Below are 18,412 nucleotides of genomic sequence, written 5' to 3'. Positions count from 1 at the left end.
AGGCTAATTGACATCATTTGAGTCAATTGGAGGTGTACTTGTGGATGTATTTCAAGGCCTACCTTTGCTTGACATCATGGGAAAATCAAAATAATCAGCCAAGACCTCAGAAAAAAGTGTAGACCTCCACAAGTCTGGTTCATCCATGGGAGCAATTTCCAAACGCCTGAAGGTACAACGTTCATCTGTACAAACAATAGTACGCAAGTATAAATACCATGGGACCTCGCAGCCGTCATACCACTCAGGAAGGAGACGCGTTCTGTCTCCTAGAGATGAACGTACATTGGTGCGAAAAGTGAAAATCAATCCCAGAACAACAGCAAAGGACCTTGTGGAGATGCTGGAGGAAACTGGTAGAAAATGATCTATATCCGCAGTAAAACGAGTCCTATATCGACATAACCTGAAAGGCCGCTCAACAAGGAAGAAGCCACTGCTCCAAAACCTCCATAAAAAAGCCAGACTACGGTTTGCAACTGACAATGGGCACAAAGATCATACTTTTTGGAGAAATGTCCTCTGGTCTGATGTAACAAAAATAGAACTGTTTGGCCATAATGACCATCGTTATGTTTGTAAGAAAAAGGGGGAGGCTTGCAAGCCGAAGAACACCATCCCAACTGTGAAGCACGGGGGTGGCAGCATCATGTTGTGGGGGTGCTTTGCTGCAGGAGGGACTGGTGCACTTCACCAAATAGATGGCGTCATGAGGAATGGAAAATTATGTGGATATATTGAAGCAACATCTCAAGACATCAGTCAGGAAGTGAAAGCTTGGTCACAAATGGGTCTTCCAAATGGATAATGACCTCAAGCATACTTCCAAACTTGTGGAACAATGGCTTATGGACAACAAAGTCAAGGTATTGGAGTGGCCATCACAAAGCCCTGACCTCAATCCCATAGAAAATTTGTGGGCAGAACTGAAAAAGCGTGTGCGAGCAAGGACGCCTACCAACCTGACTCAGTTACACCAGCTCTGTCAGGAGGAATGGGCCAAAATTCACCCAACTTATTGTGGGAAGCTTCTGGAAGGCTACCCGAAATGTTTGACCCAAGTTAAACAATTTAAAGGCAATGCTACCAAATACTAAATGAGTGTACGCAAATGTCTGACCAACTGGGAATGTGATGAAAGAAATGAAAGCTGAAATAAATAATTCTCTCTACTATTATTCTGATATTTCACATTCTTAAAATAAAGTGGTGATCTTAACTGACTGGAAATTTGTACTAGGATTAAATGTCAGGAATTGTGAAAAACTGAGTTTAAATGTAGTTGGCTAAGGTGTATGTAAACTTCCGACTTCAACTGTAGGTCCTGGATGGCAGGAAGCTTGGTCCCAGTGATGTACTGGGACGTACGTACTACCCTTTGTAGCGCCTTACAGTCGGAAACAGAGCAGTTGCCATACCAGGCGGTGATGCAACCAGTTAGGATGTCCTCTATGGTGCAGTTGTTGAACTTTTTGAGGATCTGGCTACCCGCACAAAATTGTTCAGTCTCCTGAGGGCGAAAAGGCATTGTTGTGCCCTCTTCACGACTTTCCTGGTGTGTTTGGAACATGATAGTTTGTTGGTGATGTGGACACCAAGGAACTTGAAACTCTCAACCCGCTCAACTACAGCCCCGTCGATGTGAATGAGGGCATGTTCGGCCCTCCTTTTCCTTTATTCCATCATCTCCTTTGTCTTGCTCACGTTGTCTTTGGGGAATGTTGTCTCTCCATTTTCTTCATCAGTTGATCATACTTTTTCCCCGTATTTCTCAGGTTTCCGTAAAACTCAAAGACCTCTTCCAACCTTCCAGCAAGCTTTTGACTTCTCAATCCTGTTGCAGACTATGAGGAAGGGGTATCAGAGCGTGCATAAGGGACAGGTAAGTTTGGGGCAGGTATGTTGGCATCATGTTCTGGCTTCTAGTCATCTGGTGACTGACGTGGTGTGTTGCCTGATAGACAGGTGTCCATTTCACCTGTTCTCTTTAAAGTCTGTATTCTAATACGTCAGTTGTCTTTCCATTGCCTTCTCTAGCTTCTTTGTTCTCGCTTTGTAAACTCAGAAATGGATTTCACTTCTCGCTTCTCTTTTTTCTTACAGTATCTCTCCCTGTCTTTTGCAGATGTTCCTGGTATCATATAGGACGTCTTTTTTATTTTGTTTCTATGTCTGTGACCTCTGTGCTGTTTTATGTGGCATCTTCTAAAAATTAAGAAAAATACAATTTAAGTTTTCAAATTATGCACACCTTGCAGCATTTCCTAGATTAAATTAATCTAAAACATGATTAAATAACCCTAAAGTAAAAAACACAAATTAAAACTAATAACAATGGATTTTTGTCCTTTCCACCACATTCTGTCATTTCCACCACAGTTAAGTTTGTGATGGAAATGACGCTTGTACAGTTTGAGAAAAATAACAGACTGCTTAGCCTTTTCATACATGCTTTGGCTAGTATTACAGCTAGCATATAGTTTACACTAAATCCGTAAAATATATACACTACCGTTTGGGGTCACTTAGAAATGACCTTGTTTTTGAAAGAAAGTACATTTTATGTCCATTAAAATAACACCAAATTGATCAGAAATACTGTGTAGACATTGTTAATGTTGTAAATGACTATTGTAGCAGGAAACTGATTCTTTTTTTATGGAATATCTATATACTGTAGGCGTACAGAGGCCCATTATCAGCAACCATCACTCCTGTGTTCCAATGGCCAGTTGTGTTAGCTAATCCAAGTTTAGCATTTTAAAAGGCTAACTGATCATTAGAAAACCCATTTGCAATTGTTTTTAACAGCTGAAAACGTATGTTCTGATTAAAGAAGCAATAAAACTGGCCTTATTTAGACTAGTTGAGTATTTGGAGCATCAGCATTTGTGGGTTCGATTACAGGCTCAAAATGGCCAGAAACAAAGTACTTTTTTCTGAAACTCGTCAGTCTATTCTTGTTCTGAGAAATGAAGGCCATTTCATGCGATAAACTGCAAAGAAACTGAAGATCTTGTACAACGCTGTGTACTACTCCCTTCACAGAACAGCTCAAACTGTCTCTAACCAGAATAGGAAGAGGAGTGTAAGGCTCCGGTGCACAACGGAGCAAGAGGACAAGTACATTAGTGTCTAATTTGAGAAACAGATGCCTCACAAGTCCTCAACTGGCAGCTTCATGAATTAGTACCCGCAAAACACCAGTCTCAACGTCAAGAGGCGACTCCGGGATGCTGGTCTTCAAGGCAGAGTTTCAAAGAAAAAGCCATATCTCAGACGGGCCAATGAAAAGAAAAGATTAAGATGGGCAAAAGAACACATACACTGCACAGAGTAACTCTGCCTATAATTGAACAGTGAAAATTGAGGTATAAAATGCATCTGAAAAGTAGCTAAAATACTTGATAGAGAGGTGATTAAAAAAAAACTGGGGCGAACTTAACATATAAACATATTTTTTTATAAAATTCAAAAAATGTACCCCGATGACACAGAATCACCCTTTTTTAAATTCACCAAGGGGGATTATCCTCCCCTTCCTCCTCTGTGGAACCTTCACTGCTACAGTGAGGGAAAAAAGTATTTGATCCCCTGCAGATTTTGTACGTTTGCCCACTGACAAAGAAAGGACCAGTCTATAATTTTAATGGTAGGTTTATTTGAACAGTGAGAGACAGAATAACAACAACAAAAATCCAGAAAAACGCATGTCAAAAATGTTATAAATTGATTTGTATTTTAATGAGGGAAATAAGTATTTGACCCCCTCTCAATCAGAAAGATTTCTGGCTCCCAGGAGTCTTTTATACAGATAACGAGCTGAGATTAGGAGCACACTCAAAGGGAGTGCACCTAATCTCAGTTTGTAACCTGTATAAAAGACACCTGTCCACAGAAGAAATCAATCAATCAGATTCCAAACTCTCCACCATGGCCAAGACCAAAGAGCGCTCCAAGGATGTCAGGAACAAGATTGTAGACCTACACAAGGCTGGAATGGTCTACAAGACCATCGCCAAGCAGCTTGGTGAGAAGGTGACAACAGTTGGTGCGATTTTTCGCAAATGGAAGAAACACAAAAGAACTGTCAATCTCCCTCGACCTGGGGCTCCATGAAAGATCTCACCTCGTGAAGTTGCAATGATCATGAGAACGGTGAGGAATCAGCCCAAAACTACACGGGAGGATCTTGTGTATGATCTCAAGGCAGCTGGGACCATAGTCACCAAGAAAACAATTGGTAACACACTACGCCGTAAAGGACTGAAATCATGCAGCGCCCGTAAGGTCCCCCTGCTCAAGAAAGCACATATACATGCCCGTCTGAAGTTTGCCAATGAACATCTGAATGATTCAGAGGAAAACTGGGTGAAAGTGTTGTGGTCAGATGAGACCAAAATGGAGCTCTTTGGCACCAACTCAACTCGCCGTGTTTGGAGGAGGAATGCTGCCTATGACCCCAAGAATACCATCCCCACCGTCAAACATGGAGGTGGAAACATTATGCTTTGGGGGTGTTTTTCTACTAAGGGGACAGGACAACTTCACCGCATCAAAGGGACGATGGACGGGGCCATGTGCCGTCAAATCTTGGGTGAGAACGTCCTTCCCTCAGCCAGGGCATTGAAAATGGATCGTGGATGGGTACTCCAGCATGACAATGACCCAAAACACACGGCCAAGGCAACAAAGGAGTGGCTCAAGAAGAAGCACATTAAGGTCCTGGAGTGGCCTAGCCAGTCTCCAGACCTTAATCCCATAGAAAATCTGTGGAGGGAGCTGAAGGTTCGAGTTGCCAAACGTCAGCCTTGAAACCTTAATGACTTGGAGAAGATCTGCAAAGAGGAGTGGGACAAAATCCCTCCTGAGATGTGTGCAAACCTGGTGGCCAACTACAAGAAACGTCTTGACCTCTGTGATTGCCAACAAGGGTTTTGCCACCAAGTACTAAGTCATGTTTTGCAGAGGGGTCAAATACTTATTTCCCTCATTAAAATGCAAATCAATTTATAACATTTTTGACATGCGTTTTTCTGGATCTTTTTGTTGTTATTCTGTCTCTCACTGTTCAAATAAACCTACCATTAAAATTATAGACTGATCATTTCTTTGTCAGTGGGCAAACATACAAAATCAGCAGGGGATCAAATACTTTTTCCCCTCACTGTATACTGTATGGCTGCAAATAATGAGACGGCTTATTTTAGCTCCAGGGTGAAAGACAGTAGCCTACAATTAGCAAAATAGAACTCAATTGGAATAAAAATAATAATATTCAACGACACACTTACTTGTAAAGAACAAGTGTTTTCAAGTTTAACTTTAGCAACGATTGTTTTCGTTAAAAAGCTTGGAGATTTAACAATGCTCTTACAATGAACTTAGCCTTAAGATGCTTTTGGGAAACAGGGCCCTGGTCGTTTCTCATTCTTATGACCAATGTCCCTTTGTGACGGTCTCGCTGCTGACACACACACAACTCCAAAAAGATCATCCTTAGCCTGAAAATCTACTCTGCACCACACCCCCAAAATGAGTCTAGAGCACAGGCAAATTAAAATGACTTACTTTTGGAATATTACCCATGACACTTTACCAGTTCCTCTCTTTTCTGTTCTTGGATATTTCTACCAGTGGTGGAAGGTTATTGAACTGAAATAGGTTATTCAATGAATTTCAGATGAAGATGGAACACACACAGAGAGAGCAAGTGAGAAAGACAAAAACTATTCCAGCCATAAAGCTATAGCAGAGGGAACTGGATGTTTCGATTCATGCCCTGCATTCAAATTGACATTCAATTTCAACACTAAATACATTTAAGGCTTTTGGCAGTAGCACAAATAGTTCCATTTTATAACAACCCTCTAGGCTTTCCATACCTTCTACTGAATTTATTTTGCGACAGCCCCAAAATCTAAATCAGTCTTATCTAATTTAGTGAACATTGAGATTTTTCTCCAGACTGAGTCAATCATCTTTTGTGTAATTCAATATTCTGAAAGTGTGCTAGCAGCATGCTATAATTGAAGCAATTTTGTTCACACCTCAAGACATAATTCTATGGACCTAACATCTCAAAGGCCAACTGCATTCTTCAGTTGAAAAAGCATTAATTTGACATAAACTCTGCATTCAGCTAGTCTCTATGGCAGACAGGAGAGATAGAGCCTCCTCCAACTGCATGGAAATACAGATAACTGCCAAAATAAAGGAAATACCAACAAGTGTCTTAAAGGAATATTTCGGGATTTTGGCAATGAAGCCATCTACTTCCCCAGTCAGATGAACTCATGGATACCAATTTTATGTTAGAGGTAGTTTCCCAAGCCAATGCTAACTAGCTAGCGCTACTTAGAAATTAAGCTCTATCACAAGAAATTACATCATTTGGTGTTTTGTTGGTGGGAAACAGTCTCAGGCACTGCTCCAGAATCTCCCAATACGTAGTCAATTGGGTTGAGATCTGGTAAATGAGACGGCCATGGCATATGGTTTACATTATTTTCATGCTCATCAAACCAGTCAGTGACCACTCGTGCCCTGTGTATGGGGGTATTGTCATCCTATGGGGCCATAGCCACGGCAGCCAAAATAATGGCCTGCCCAGCATTTTCATACATGACCCTAAGCATGATGGGATGTTAATTACCTAAAAGGTCCAATGCAGCCGTTTTTATCTCAAAGGCCAGTTTTGCTTTTTTAAATCAGAACAACAGTTTATCAGCTGGGCCAACATAATTGCAAAAGGGTTTTGTAATGATCAATTAGCCTTTTAAATGTATAAACTTGGATTAGCTAACAACGTGCGATTGGAACACAGGAGTGATGGTTGCTGATAATTGGCCTCTGTACGCCTATGTAGATATTCCATTAAAAATCAGCCGTTTCCAGCTACAATAGTCATTGTTAATGTTGTAAATGTCTATACTGTATTTCGGATCAATTTTCTGTTATTTTAATGGACAAAAAAAAACGTGCTATTCTTTCAGAAACAAGGACATTTCTAAGTGACCCCAAACTTTTGAACGGTATTGTATATTATGAAGTCAAATACACACAGAAAATACCACTTGGAAACAAACCTAGTTGACAACTTTTTGTACAGTAGGCACAAAACAGAAAAGTCTCAGACATGCCTTCTCCCCATTTTGTACCTACATTATTCTGAAAAGTCCCATAAAAATCATTACTCCATGAGTGACACTTCTGGAGATGCGTATGCTGAAGCATGACATCACAGTCTGGACCACAAACTCAAGGTTGTCACTAACTTCTATAGCCACAAAGTCATAATCATGGCTAAACCCTGCCTATTTCCACAATGTATCTTCTTAAAATCTGATTTTAAACAAACACACTGCTAACCTTATGCCTAACCTTAAATTAAGACCAAAAAGCAGATTTGTTTTCATGAATTTTTACAATAGCCAATTTTTACTTCGTGGCTACAGAATCTAGTGGAAACCCAAACTGAAGGACAAAAACGTATTTGAACAATATACATTTGAGTGAACTTTATTTACAAACACAATTAGGGATTTCCATTCTTCGAAGCGAATGGAGTTCTGCTGGATAAATATGTTCTGGGCGCAGACCTGCAAAGGACACAAAAGACAGATTGATAAGAAGGCTTACACAAAGCCGATGACAGAAATCCAATTTCTGAGTAAACACCAGAGATAAATGTGACAGTGACGATTGAAATTCAGCCTAACTTCAATCAGATATTTATCAGGGTTGGTAATAAACTATCACATTACCATGCTAATGTGCAAGCTTATCTTAAAAGCTGAACTGAAAATAAACTTGCATGACATTTGTAACTGTCGCCCACAGACACCGATAATTTACTTGAGGTCTCCTGTAGAATAAGATACAACTACCGACTGCGTGATAGATGTCAAAGTCTGGTAATTGTTCCAATCAGGATGCATGTAAATGCCAAACAGTGATGACATTCAGATGAAAAATAGATCAGCTGCAATTACCTTGGAGGTTACGTGGCATGCATCGCCACTTCACTTCTTCAGGAGCTGGTGTCTGACGACTATGAAGGGGAAGGCAAAGCCACTGCCGAAGAACACCACCATCATTGCCAGCAGACGCCACTTGTTGTCCACTGAGAATGGCAGGTTCTATCAAACATAAACACAAAGACAACATAGGTATTTAGAGAGAGCTGACCATGTAATAAGCTTATCACAGTTCCACGTGACTGAATACATGGACAAGGTTATGTCCGTCTAAGTGGGACTGCAGCCAACATCAGCTTGAGGACAATCAGTGTCAACCAGTACAATTGGAACTCAATGCAAGACTTTGAAAGTAACATTAGCTGTCGGTGCTTGCTATTCGGGATCCTAAGTTGAACATTTTCATGGTTAAGGGTTAGGTGTTAAGGTTTTGCTTAAGTGGTAGGGACGTTCAAAGGATCCCGGATAGCATTAACCGTTAGCTGGCTAGCTGCAGTCTAGGATGAAGATGACAATGGTTAAGACCATAGAAATAAGAATGAATAGAAAGGGCGTCTCCAGTCAAGTCAATGATGGCATAATGGGTGGACTGGCAGCCATTGAGCCAGGACTAAAAGCAGGAAGTGTGCCCTTCAATTTGTGCTGTGATTTGTTGTGTCAACTCAACTGACATTACAAAAATACAATCCATTGCAAGAGCCACATCAGCTTGCAAAATTTGAAAGAACATTATACATTACCATTGTAATCCAGTATCACTTGACAAAACATTCTAAAATACCATAGAAATGATTGCATCACAATACCAGGCAGCCATTGCGAGTGTACCCTTGAGTTTCCCTGTCAATTGCCAGGGTGAGAGTTTCCAAGCCTGGTCCCAGATTTGTGACGACGTTGTCTTATATTTTCGACATAGGCTGCAGTTACATGGTATGCTCAGTCTCAGTTTAATCGTACAAGTTCACGATTTAACCAATAATGTAGGTAACTACCTCGCTAGCCCTAATAATCATGTTTAAGAGGGATGTTAACCACTCCATGTCCTTTATGACGACTTGAAGAAGTTTATTTCACAGTATCTTCTGACAATCCAGGACTAGCTAACGTGAGCAACATTTGAAGAGTTAGCTAGCCTAAATTAATTGACTAATTTAGCTAGCTAGATGGCTATGCATGGTTTGTAACGTTAACTAGCTACCTACCTACCCAACGTTACGGCAAGTAAAAACCCCACACAGGAGTCAAATAGACAACGACCTTGACTACAATACGTTAGATATTGGTGTGTATTTCGATATGAATCATAACTACCTAAATTAGCACTTCGTTTTGACACGACAAACCTGCAGATTAAGGCTACCTAGCTTGTGACCTACACACGCAAACTAAGCCTAAGGCCCTAACAGCGGCTTTATTTAACTAATCTTTATAACCTTTATTTTTGGGGGGAAATTACCTGTCCTGGTCCCTCGCCGTAATGCGATGAGCGAACCGCAGAGGTTGTGAATCGTCGTACAACCTGACCCAACATAATTATTATTTGCTTGTTCCTTCAACCAAGAACAACAGCGCCGTGGGTTGCTGTAGAGAGAATGTTGAACAGCCTACAGGAAATCTAAATGCGAGGCTGGGACTGGGTAATGTGGTTTTCCAGCAGATGTAGTCTCATTGTCAAGGGAGTCATAACAATAATTTATGCATTACATTACATTTTTTACATTTACATTATGCAGGCCATAATGCAGGTCATCCAACATTAAACCAACGTTTTCACTCAGACAAAGTATTATTTACTGAATGTCAAGTCATTTAAAATTAAAACATTACAGTGTGGCATCTATTCTGAGCAGAACTGGAGGTTGCCTGTTCAGTTAAGTGCAGCATGTGAATGATGTGATACCAAACATTAGGAACACCTTCCTAATATTGACTTGTACCCCCCTCCCCACATGGATGTTAGCCCACGTTGACTCCAATGCTTCCCACAGTTGTGTCAAGTTGGCTGGAGGTCTTTGAGTGGTAGACCATTCTTGATACACAGGGGAAACTGTTTAGCGTGAAAAACCCAGCAGTGTTGCAGTTCTTGACACAAACCGGTGCGCCTGGCACATACTACCATACCCCGTTCAAAGGCACAAATCTTTTGTTTTGCCCATTCACCCTCTGAATGGCACACATACACGATCCATATCTCAAGGCTTAAAAATTATTCTTTAACCTTTCTCCTCCCCTTCATTTACACTGATTGAAGTGGATTTAACAAGTGACATCAATAAGGGATAGCTTTCAACTGGATTCACCCGGTCAGTTTATGTCACGGAAAGAGCAGGTGTTCTTAATGTGTTGTATAATCAGTGTATCTGATGTTGATAAAATGTGTTGTTCCTGTGATCATATGGGTGCATAATTATTTCTATAGATATTATCAAAGAAATCTGTATCTCTATGGCCAGGGATGTGATAGTCTAAACATTCTGGAATTAAGCTGTATTCCAGGTGGGACTGACACTGTACACTCCGATAAACCTGCTGAAAGCAATTCATGTTACAATGTTTTATGCTGCAACTGGACCTTAACTTTTATTTATGCTTATGTGTACAAAACGGTGCCATACACCCACACACCTTCATGTTAAAACACTGCAGGTGATGTTTAATTTATGATACTGAAAGTGCTCTTTTATTCAGAATGTGTGCTTAACCCCACCAATCCCCTCCCATACACATTTTTAATAGCTTTACTGTCATAGAAATGTTTTTACCACATGAACTCCCATATATACCCGATTATCTCTCGCTTTTCATTAGATAGTTAGAATGGTATGAAGCATTCTCAAAGTCTATTTGATTAGGATGACCATAATTAGGATGACCATGAACTCTTAAATTCCTAGATGATGAGATTCCCATTGGCATATTTGTACTGTGCAGATAAAATGTTATGTTGTGTGTGTCTGTATGCGTGTTCGCCTGTGCATGCAAGCGTGTGTCAAATAAATGCCTCCCTTTATTCACTTGGCATGCTAAGTGAATGCTTTGTTTTTAGTTTTTATTTTAGTTTTATTTCACCTTTATTTAACCAGGTAGGCTAGTTGAGAACAAGTTCTCATTTACAACTGCGACCTGGCCAAGATAAAGCACAGCAGTTCGACACATACAACAACACAGAGTTACACATGGAATAAACAAACATACAGTCAATAATACAGTACAAAAAAGAAAAATCTATATACAGTGAGTGCAAATGAGGTAAGATAAGGGAGGTAAGGCAATAAATAGGCCATGGTGGCGAAGTAATTACAATATAGCAATTAGACACTGGAATGGTAGATGTGCAGAAGATGAATGTGCAAGTAGAGATACTGGGGAGCAAAGGAGCAAGATAAATAAATAAATACAGTATCGGGATGAGGTAGTTGGATGGGCTGTTTACAGATGGGCTATGTACAGGTGCAGTGATATGTGAGCTGCTCTGACAGCTGGTGCTTAAAGCTAGTGAGGGAAATATAGGTCTCCAGCTTCAGTGATTTTTGCAGTTCGCTCCAGTCATTGGCAGCAGAGAACTGGAAGGAAAGGCGACCAAATGAGGAATTGGCTTAGGGGGTAACCAGTGAGATATACCTGCTGGAGCGCGCCTACGGGTGGGTGCTGCTATGGTGACCAGTGAGCTGAGATAAGGTGGGGCTTTACCTAGCAGAGACTTGTAGATGACCTGGAGCCAGTCGTTTTGGCGACGAGTATGAAGCGATGGCCAGCCAACGAGAGCATACAGGTCGCAGTGGTGGTTGATATATGGGGCTTTGGTGACAAAACGGATGGCACTGTGATAGACTGCATCCAATTTGCTGAGTGGAGTGTTGGAGGCTATTTTATAGATGACATCGCCAAAGTCGAGGATCGGTAGGATGGTCAGTTTTACGAGGGTATGTGAAGGATGCTTTGTTGCGAAATAGGAAGCCGATTCTAGATTTAATTTTGGATTGGAGATGCTTAATGTGAGTCTGGAAAGAGAGTTTACAGTCTAGCCAGACACCTAGGTATTTGTAGTTGTCCACATATTCTAAGTCAGAACCGTCCAGAGTAGTGATGCTGGACGGGCGGGCAGGTGCGGGCAGTGATCGGTTGAAGAGCATGCATTTAGTTTTACTTGCATTTAAGAGCAGTTGGAGGCCACGGAAGGAGAGTTGTATGGCATTGAAGCTCGTCTGGAGGTTAGTTAACACAGTGTCCAAAGAAGGGCCAGAAGTATACAGAATGGTGTCGTCTGCGTAGAGGTGGATCAGAGAATCACCAGCAGCGAGAGCGACATCATTGATGTATACAAAGAAGAGAGTCGGCCCGAGAATTGAACCCTGTGGCACCCTCATAGAGCCTGCAAGAGGTCCGGACAACAGGCCCTCTGATTTGACACACTGAACTCTATCAGAAAAGTAGTTTGTGAACCAGGCGAGGCAATCATTTGAGAAACCAAGGCTGTTGAGTCTGCCAATAAGAATGTGGTGATTGACAGAGTCGAAAGCCTTGGCCAGGTCGATGAATACGGCTGCAGAGTAATGTCTCTTATCGATGGCTGTTATTACATCGTTTAGGGCCTTGAGGTGCACCCATGACCAGCTCTGAAACCAGATTGCATAGCGGAAAAGGTACGGTGGAATTCGAAATGGTCGGTAATTAGGTAACAGAAGGGCCTTGGAGGGACGTCGCGATGGAAGAAAGTCTGTTGTGGCCCCCTCGTGCTGTTACGTCGGTTTAATTTTGGCCTCTACGGTTATGGTACACCTCTCATCAAGTCCTTGCTATGATTGCTGATGTGACTTTTGCTTTTTTCCAAATGGTTTCCAAACTGTGTTCTCGATAAAGAGATAGTTCACCTATATTGGTTTCCTTACCCTTTAATTAGTATATGGACCAGGTGTGACAGCAATCCATGCTTTGGTTTAGTTTCCCTGGCACTGTTTCCAAATGTGAATAGCCTAGGCGTCCTGCTAGCGGGACAACTTCCGGTGAAACTGGAGGGCGCACAATTGAAATAAATAACCATAAAAATGATGGATATTAAACATTTAGGTACATATAAGTGTCTTATATCGGTTGAAAGCTTACATTCTTGTTAATCTAATGGCACTGTCCGATTTACAGTAGTTTTTACAGCGAAAGCATGCCATGCAATTGTTTGAGGACGGCGTCCCACATCAAAATATTTTTCCACCCACACAGGTTTCATAAATTCACAAAAATTAAATATTCACTTACTTTGTGAAAATCCTCCTCTGATTTGTTATCCAAAGGGTCCCAGCTATAACATGTAGTGTCGTTTTTTAGATTAAATCCTTCTTTATATCCCAAAAAGTCTGTTTAGTTGGCTCCATCGATTTGAGTAATCCACTCGTTCAACATGCAGAGAAAGGAATCCGAAAATTTTCCCCTAAACTTTGTTTCAACAAGTCAAAATAGGTTTATATTTACTCCTCAGATACCCTCAAATGTAATCAAACTATAATATTTATTCTGGAAAGAAGTATGTTCAATAGGAAACCGATTTTAGCAGGTGTGTCCTGTCTTCATAGCGCTCGCAAACACGAGTTTCCAAGACTGTGTCCCTGTACTAAAAGGGATATTTCTCATTCGTTTTTGAAGTTACAAGCCTGAAACCTTTAACATAGACTGCTGACACCCTGTGGAAGCCATAGGAATTGCATCCAGGGAGCTAATTCTCACTATGACCTTATACTTCCCATTGTAAGAGGATGGTCTCTCTCAAATTGTTTTTATTCCAGTAGTTTTTTCTTTGGATTTTCTCTTACCATATCTATTGTGTTACATTCTCCTACATTATTTTACCGTTTCTACAAATTTCAAAGTGTTTTCTTTCCAATGGTACCAATTATATGCATATCCTGGCTTCAGGGCCTGAGCAACAGGCAGTTTATTTTGGGCACATCATTCAGGCGGAAATTGAGAAAAAAAGGGGCTTAGCCCTAAGAAGTTTTAACGTTTTAGCATTTGTGGCGTGATCACGTGATGGGACCGATATTAGCATTTTTCGTGCATCATGTTCAAATAATCTATGAGTGACTTTGTTGAGCAACACAATCAATTTGAGATACTTTCGAATGTTTTGGACATGATGTGCGAAATATGCCAATATCGGTCCCATGACTTGAATAGGATTTGTGCCACAAATGCAAAACTATTAGCATTTGGAAACAATGCCAGGGAAGCTAAACCAAAGAATGGATTGCTGTGATACCTTGCCCATAGACTGCTTACATGGTAAGGAAACAAATATGTAATTTTGTAATTTGGGTGAACTATCCCTGAACCTGTGATGTCATTGTGTCATATGGTTACGCCGTGCATTAAAATATCAACCATAGTCACTCGTAGATACAAGCACTCACTTACAGGGACTAATATACACTGCTCAAAAAAATAAAGGGAACACTTAAACAACACAATGTAACTCCAAGTCAATCACACTTCTGTGAAATCAAACTGTCCACTTAGGAAGCAACACTGATTGACAATAAATTTCACATGCTGTTTTGCAAATGGAATAGACAACAGGTGGAAATTATAGGCAATAAGCAAGACACCCCCAATAAGGAGTGGTTCTGCAGGTGGTAACCACAGACCACTTCTCAGTTCCTATGCTTCCTGGATGATGTTTTGGTCACTTTTGAATGCTGGCGGTGCTTTCACTCTAGTGGTAGCATGAGATGGAGTCTACAACCCACACAAGTGGCTCAGGTAGTGCAGCTCATCCAGGATGGCACATCAATGCGAGCTGTGGCAAGAAGGTTTGCTGTGTCTGTCAGCGTAGTGTCCAGAGCATGGAGGCGCTACCAGGAGACAGGCCAGTACATCAGGAGACGTGGAGGAGGCCGTAGAAGGGCAACAACCCAGCAGCAGGACCGCTACCTCCGCCTTTGTGCAAGGAGGAGCAGGAGGAGCACTGCCAGAGCCCTGCAAAATGACCTCCAGCAGGCCACAAATGTGCATGTGTCTGCTCAAATGGTCAGAAACAGACTCCATGAGGGTGGTATGAGGGCCCGACGTCCACAGGTGGGGGTTGTGCTTACAGCCCAACACCGTGCAGGACGTTTGGCATTTGCCAGAGAACACCAAGATTGGCAAATTCGCCACTGGCGCCCTGTGCTCTTCACAGATGAAAGCAGGTTCACACTGAGCACATGTGACAGACGTGACAGAGTCTGGAGACAACGTGGAGAACGTTCTGCTGCCTGCAACATCCTCCAGCATGACCGGTTTGGCGGTGGGTCAGTCATGGTGTGGGGTGGCATTTCTTTGGGGGGCCGCACAGCCCTCCATGTGCTCGCCAGAGGTAGCCTGACTGCCATTAGGTACCGAGATGAGATCCTCAGACCCCTTGTGAGACCATATGCTGGTGCAGTTGGCCCTGGGTTCCTCCTAATGCAAGACAATGCTAGACCTCATGTGGCTGAAGTGTGTCAGCAGTTCCTGCAAGAGGAAGGCATTGATGCTATGGACTGGCCCGCCCGTTCTCCAGACCTGAATCCAATTGAGCACATCTGGGACATCATGTCTCGCTCCATCCACCAACGCCACGTCGCACCACAGACTGTCCAGGAGTTGGCGGATGCTTTAGTCCAGGTCTGGGAGGAGATCCGTCAGGAGACCATCCACCACCTCATCAGGAGCATGCCCAGGCGTTGTAGGGAGGTCATACAGGCACGTGGAGGCCACACACACTACTGAGCCTCATTTTGACTTGTTTTAAGGACATTACATCAAAGTTGGATCAGCCTGTAGTGTGGATTTCCACTTTAATTTTGAGTGTGACTCCAAATCCAGACCTCCATGGGTTGATAAATTGCATTTCCATTGATTATTTTTGTGTGATTTTGTTGTCAGCACATTCAACTATGTAAAGAAAAAAGTATTTAATAAGATTATTTCTTTCATTTAGATCTAGGATGTGTTGTTTAACTGTTCCCTTTATTTTTTTGAGCAGTGTATTTATTTACACTTTCAAGAACACTTTATTTACACATATTACCATAAAGGGCATTGAGTGGTTAACATCCTCCAAGAGAACTTCAAAAGAACTTTACTTTTATACTAACTCACTTTCTGCTGTAATTAAACTGTTAAGCATATTTATCGTCCCAGTTTGTTACTTTATTGGCTCCACTCACAAATGCATGGCATGAAAACAGTTTGCTGAATGCTGACTCAAACTTACTGCACAGTAAATAATTGAATGGTGCAATACTTTAAAGAGTGGGTAAGAAAATAAATGTATAATTTATTTTAGGGCTGCTTAGAATCATGGTGAATTGGATTTCTCAAGAAGACCATGATAATATTTTCAAAAAGCAATCATTACCAAAGTAAAAGAACTCCTCTCATGGCATTTTAGTCCAATAAAGTCAAGTAAGTCCAAAACAAAATCATCTATCAGCACTATCAGTATGTTCACTTACATGAACTCTGTGGTGAACGAATACCCATGCACGCCTCCTCTGCCTCCTTGTATGAGGAAGACAGAGTGAAAGGGAGAAAGTGATAACATATGAGATGTCTTTAATTATGTATTCTCTCCCCCCGGCTGTGTCGTGTGGGAAAGGATGATGGGGCCCACAGGTATGATCGATATGCACTGCAGTAGTAGTTTTACCCAACTGTAATTTATAAACACTGACTAGTTGGCTACTGCATGTGCCCTTAATGCCTTTGCATGCATATTTAGAAATAGGTTTATTAAATTTAGAATCTTGCTAATCATTTATATATGTACAGCAATCTACAGTATGTGGGCTATACTATATTTAAAAGATAACACTTGCTATGTTCCATTTAACGTCTAACTGATTATGTTGATGTAGGCAGGGATGCATACCATTGGCTATGCTGGTGTACGCAGGGATGGATACCACTCTATTGTTGCTTTATCAGCATTGACCGCCACAGAGCTGCCCCTTAGAGCTCTGCTCCTGGACAAGTGGGAGCTCTGAAGGTGTCTGTTTGTATGGTGACAGAGCTACGGTACTTACCGCCGTCACTACTGCCACATCCATCAGCCTGGGGTCAAAACCTGGCCTGCTGGCACCTGTCTGCCTTGTCACTCCCACAACCATTAGGAAAATTAAGGATTGCGAATCAGTTCACCTTCTCTCCGCCATACACCCACCAGCAAAAACCACTATGCTGCCCTACTGCAAATATTGTATGGATGTGTTATTTGATATGTAACTATACTATTAAACTGAACTCTATGGTGTGTCTTGATTCATCCAGTGTACATACAATGTTCGTTCCAAAGATTTGTTTTTGTTTATATTTCTTGATTTCCTTCCATTTATTTTCACTGATGTGCATTCAAGGCTTTTAAGGATGAATACTCTGTCTACAAATAATTAAAGCTCTGCATGAGATTAATACAAATACACTGAGCCTACAAGCCTACAGTGACATCCTACTCAATAATACCCACCAACACAAATTATTAAAAAAACAAATTGAGACACTGTCATATCTCCAAATAAACCTACAATCAACCATGTAAAAATATTGTGCATGCAACGAATATGCCATCACAACAATTGAACATTTCCTCCAGCAGCTCATAAGCATGTACCTGTACATCTACAGTCTTAAAAGCCCAGTGCAGTCAAACACTTGATTTTCATACCACTGGCAGCTATCTACTAATCTAGCACTATGATGATGAATGGCACTGAGGGCTGCCAAGGTAAACAGTATCACTCACTTTCTGGATCTGCAACAACTTTACACAAAGGAGAGGAGAGGTAATGGAGAATGTTAATCAATGACGACAGTTCATTTTGGCAGCAAGCCTCACGCGCACAGAGACTTCTGCATTATTGGCATTGATAAGGGCTCTTTCAAAAGATTATGTTGCAGAAGGCAAGAATGTAAAGATATGCTCTTTTATTTGCAGGGGTGCAACTTTGGTTTTAGAAGTGGGGGGGACATGCTTTTTTATATGTATTATTTTTATCCAGTTGGATGAACACTCTAAACAGCCTACCGGACCGCTCGGAGGCGTCCGCATGGACCTAAAGCATAATATGGCCTCGTTTTGTATCACATTCCAATTGTAAAACTGGGAGGTCCCCAGTGAAAGTTGCGCCCCTGTATCTTTTGGTCTAAAAACATAATTTTTCTGATTCCTTGGGCATAAAAGAAAGCACTTTATCAGGTGGCATTCACCCCTCCTCGTCAGCCTCTCCCCGTTGGACAGGGCTCAGACTGACGGCTTTATCTCCCTGCGCCATAGGCTGCTAGAGGGGATGGAGTGATGAGAGGGTAAATCATGCCAATTCTGAATGTCCTCTCTGTGACCCTCTCTATTTCTCCTTCTATATTTTACTATCTGCTTGTTCATCAGTCAATACTGTTTGTCTCCTTTTCAGCCTGTTTTCCAA

At 41.5% G+C, this 18,412-nt stretch overlaps 1 protein-coding gene across 1 annotated transcript; it reads right to left on the bottom strand.

Annotated features, from left to right (window-relative positions):
- Positions 1 to 7,505: 7,505 nt before the first annotated feature.
- LOC106580140 (cytochrome c oxidase subunit 7C, mitochondrial) lies at positions 7,506 to 9,600 on the bottom strand. Its single transcript, XM_014160858.3, has 3 exons — positions 9,436 to 9,600; positions 7,995 to 8,141; positions 7,506 to 7,601 (listed from the first exon to the last, which is right to left on the bottom strand). The coding sequence occupies exons 1-2, from the start codon at positions 9,508 to 9,510 to the stop codon at positions 8,025 to 8,027; spliced, it is 192 nt and encodes a 63-aa protein (XP_014016333.1). The 5' UTR covers positions 9,511 to 9,600; the 3' UTR covers positions 7,506 to 7,601; positions 7,995 to 8,024.
- Positions 9,601 to 18,412: the final 8,812 nt, after the last annotated feature.

This window comes from Salmo salar, chromosome 20, assembly GCF_965601325.2.
Source record: "Salmo salar chromosome 20, fSalSal1, whole genome shotgun sequence".
Lineage (NCBI taxonomy): Eukaryota > Metazoa > Chordata > Actinopteri > Salmoniformes > Salmonidae > Salmo > Salmo salar.
This window is presented reverse-complemented; position numbering and strand designations above follow the sequence as displayed.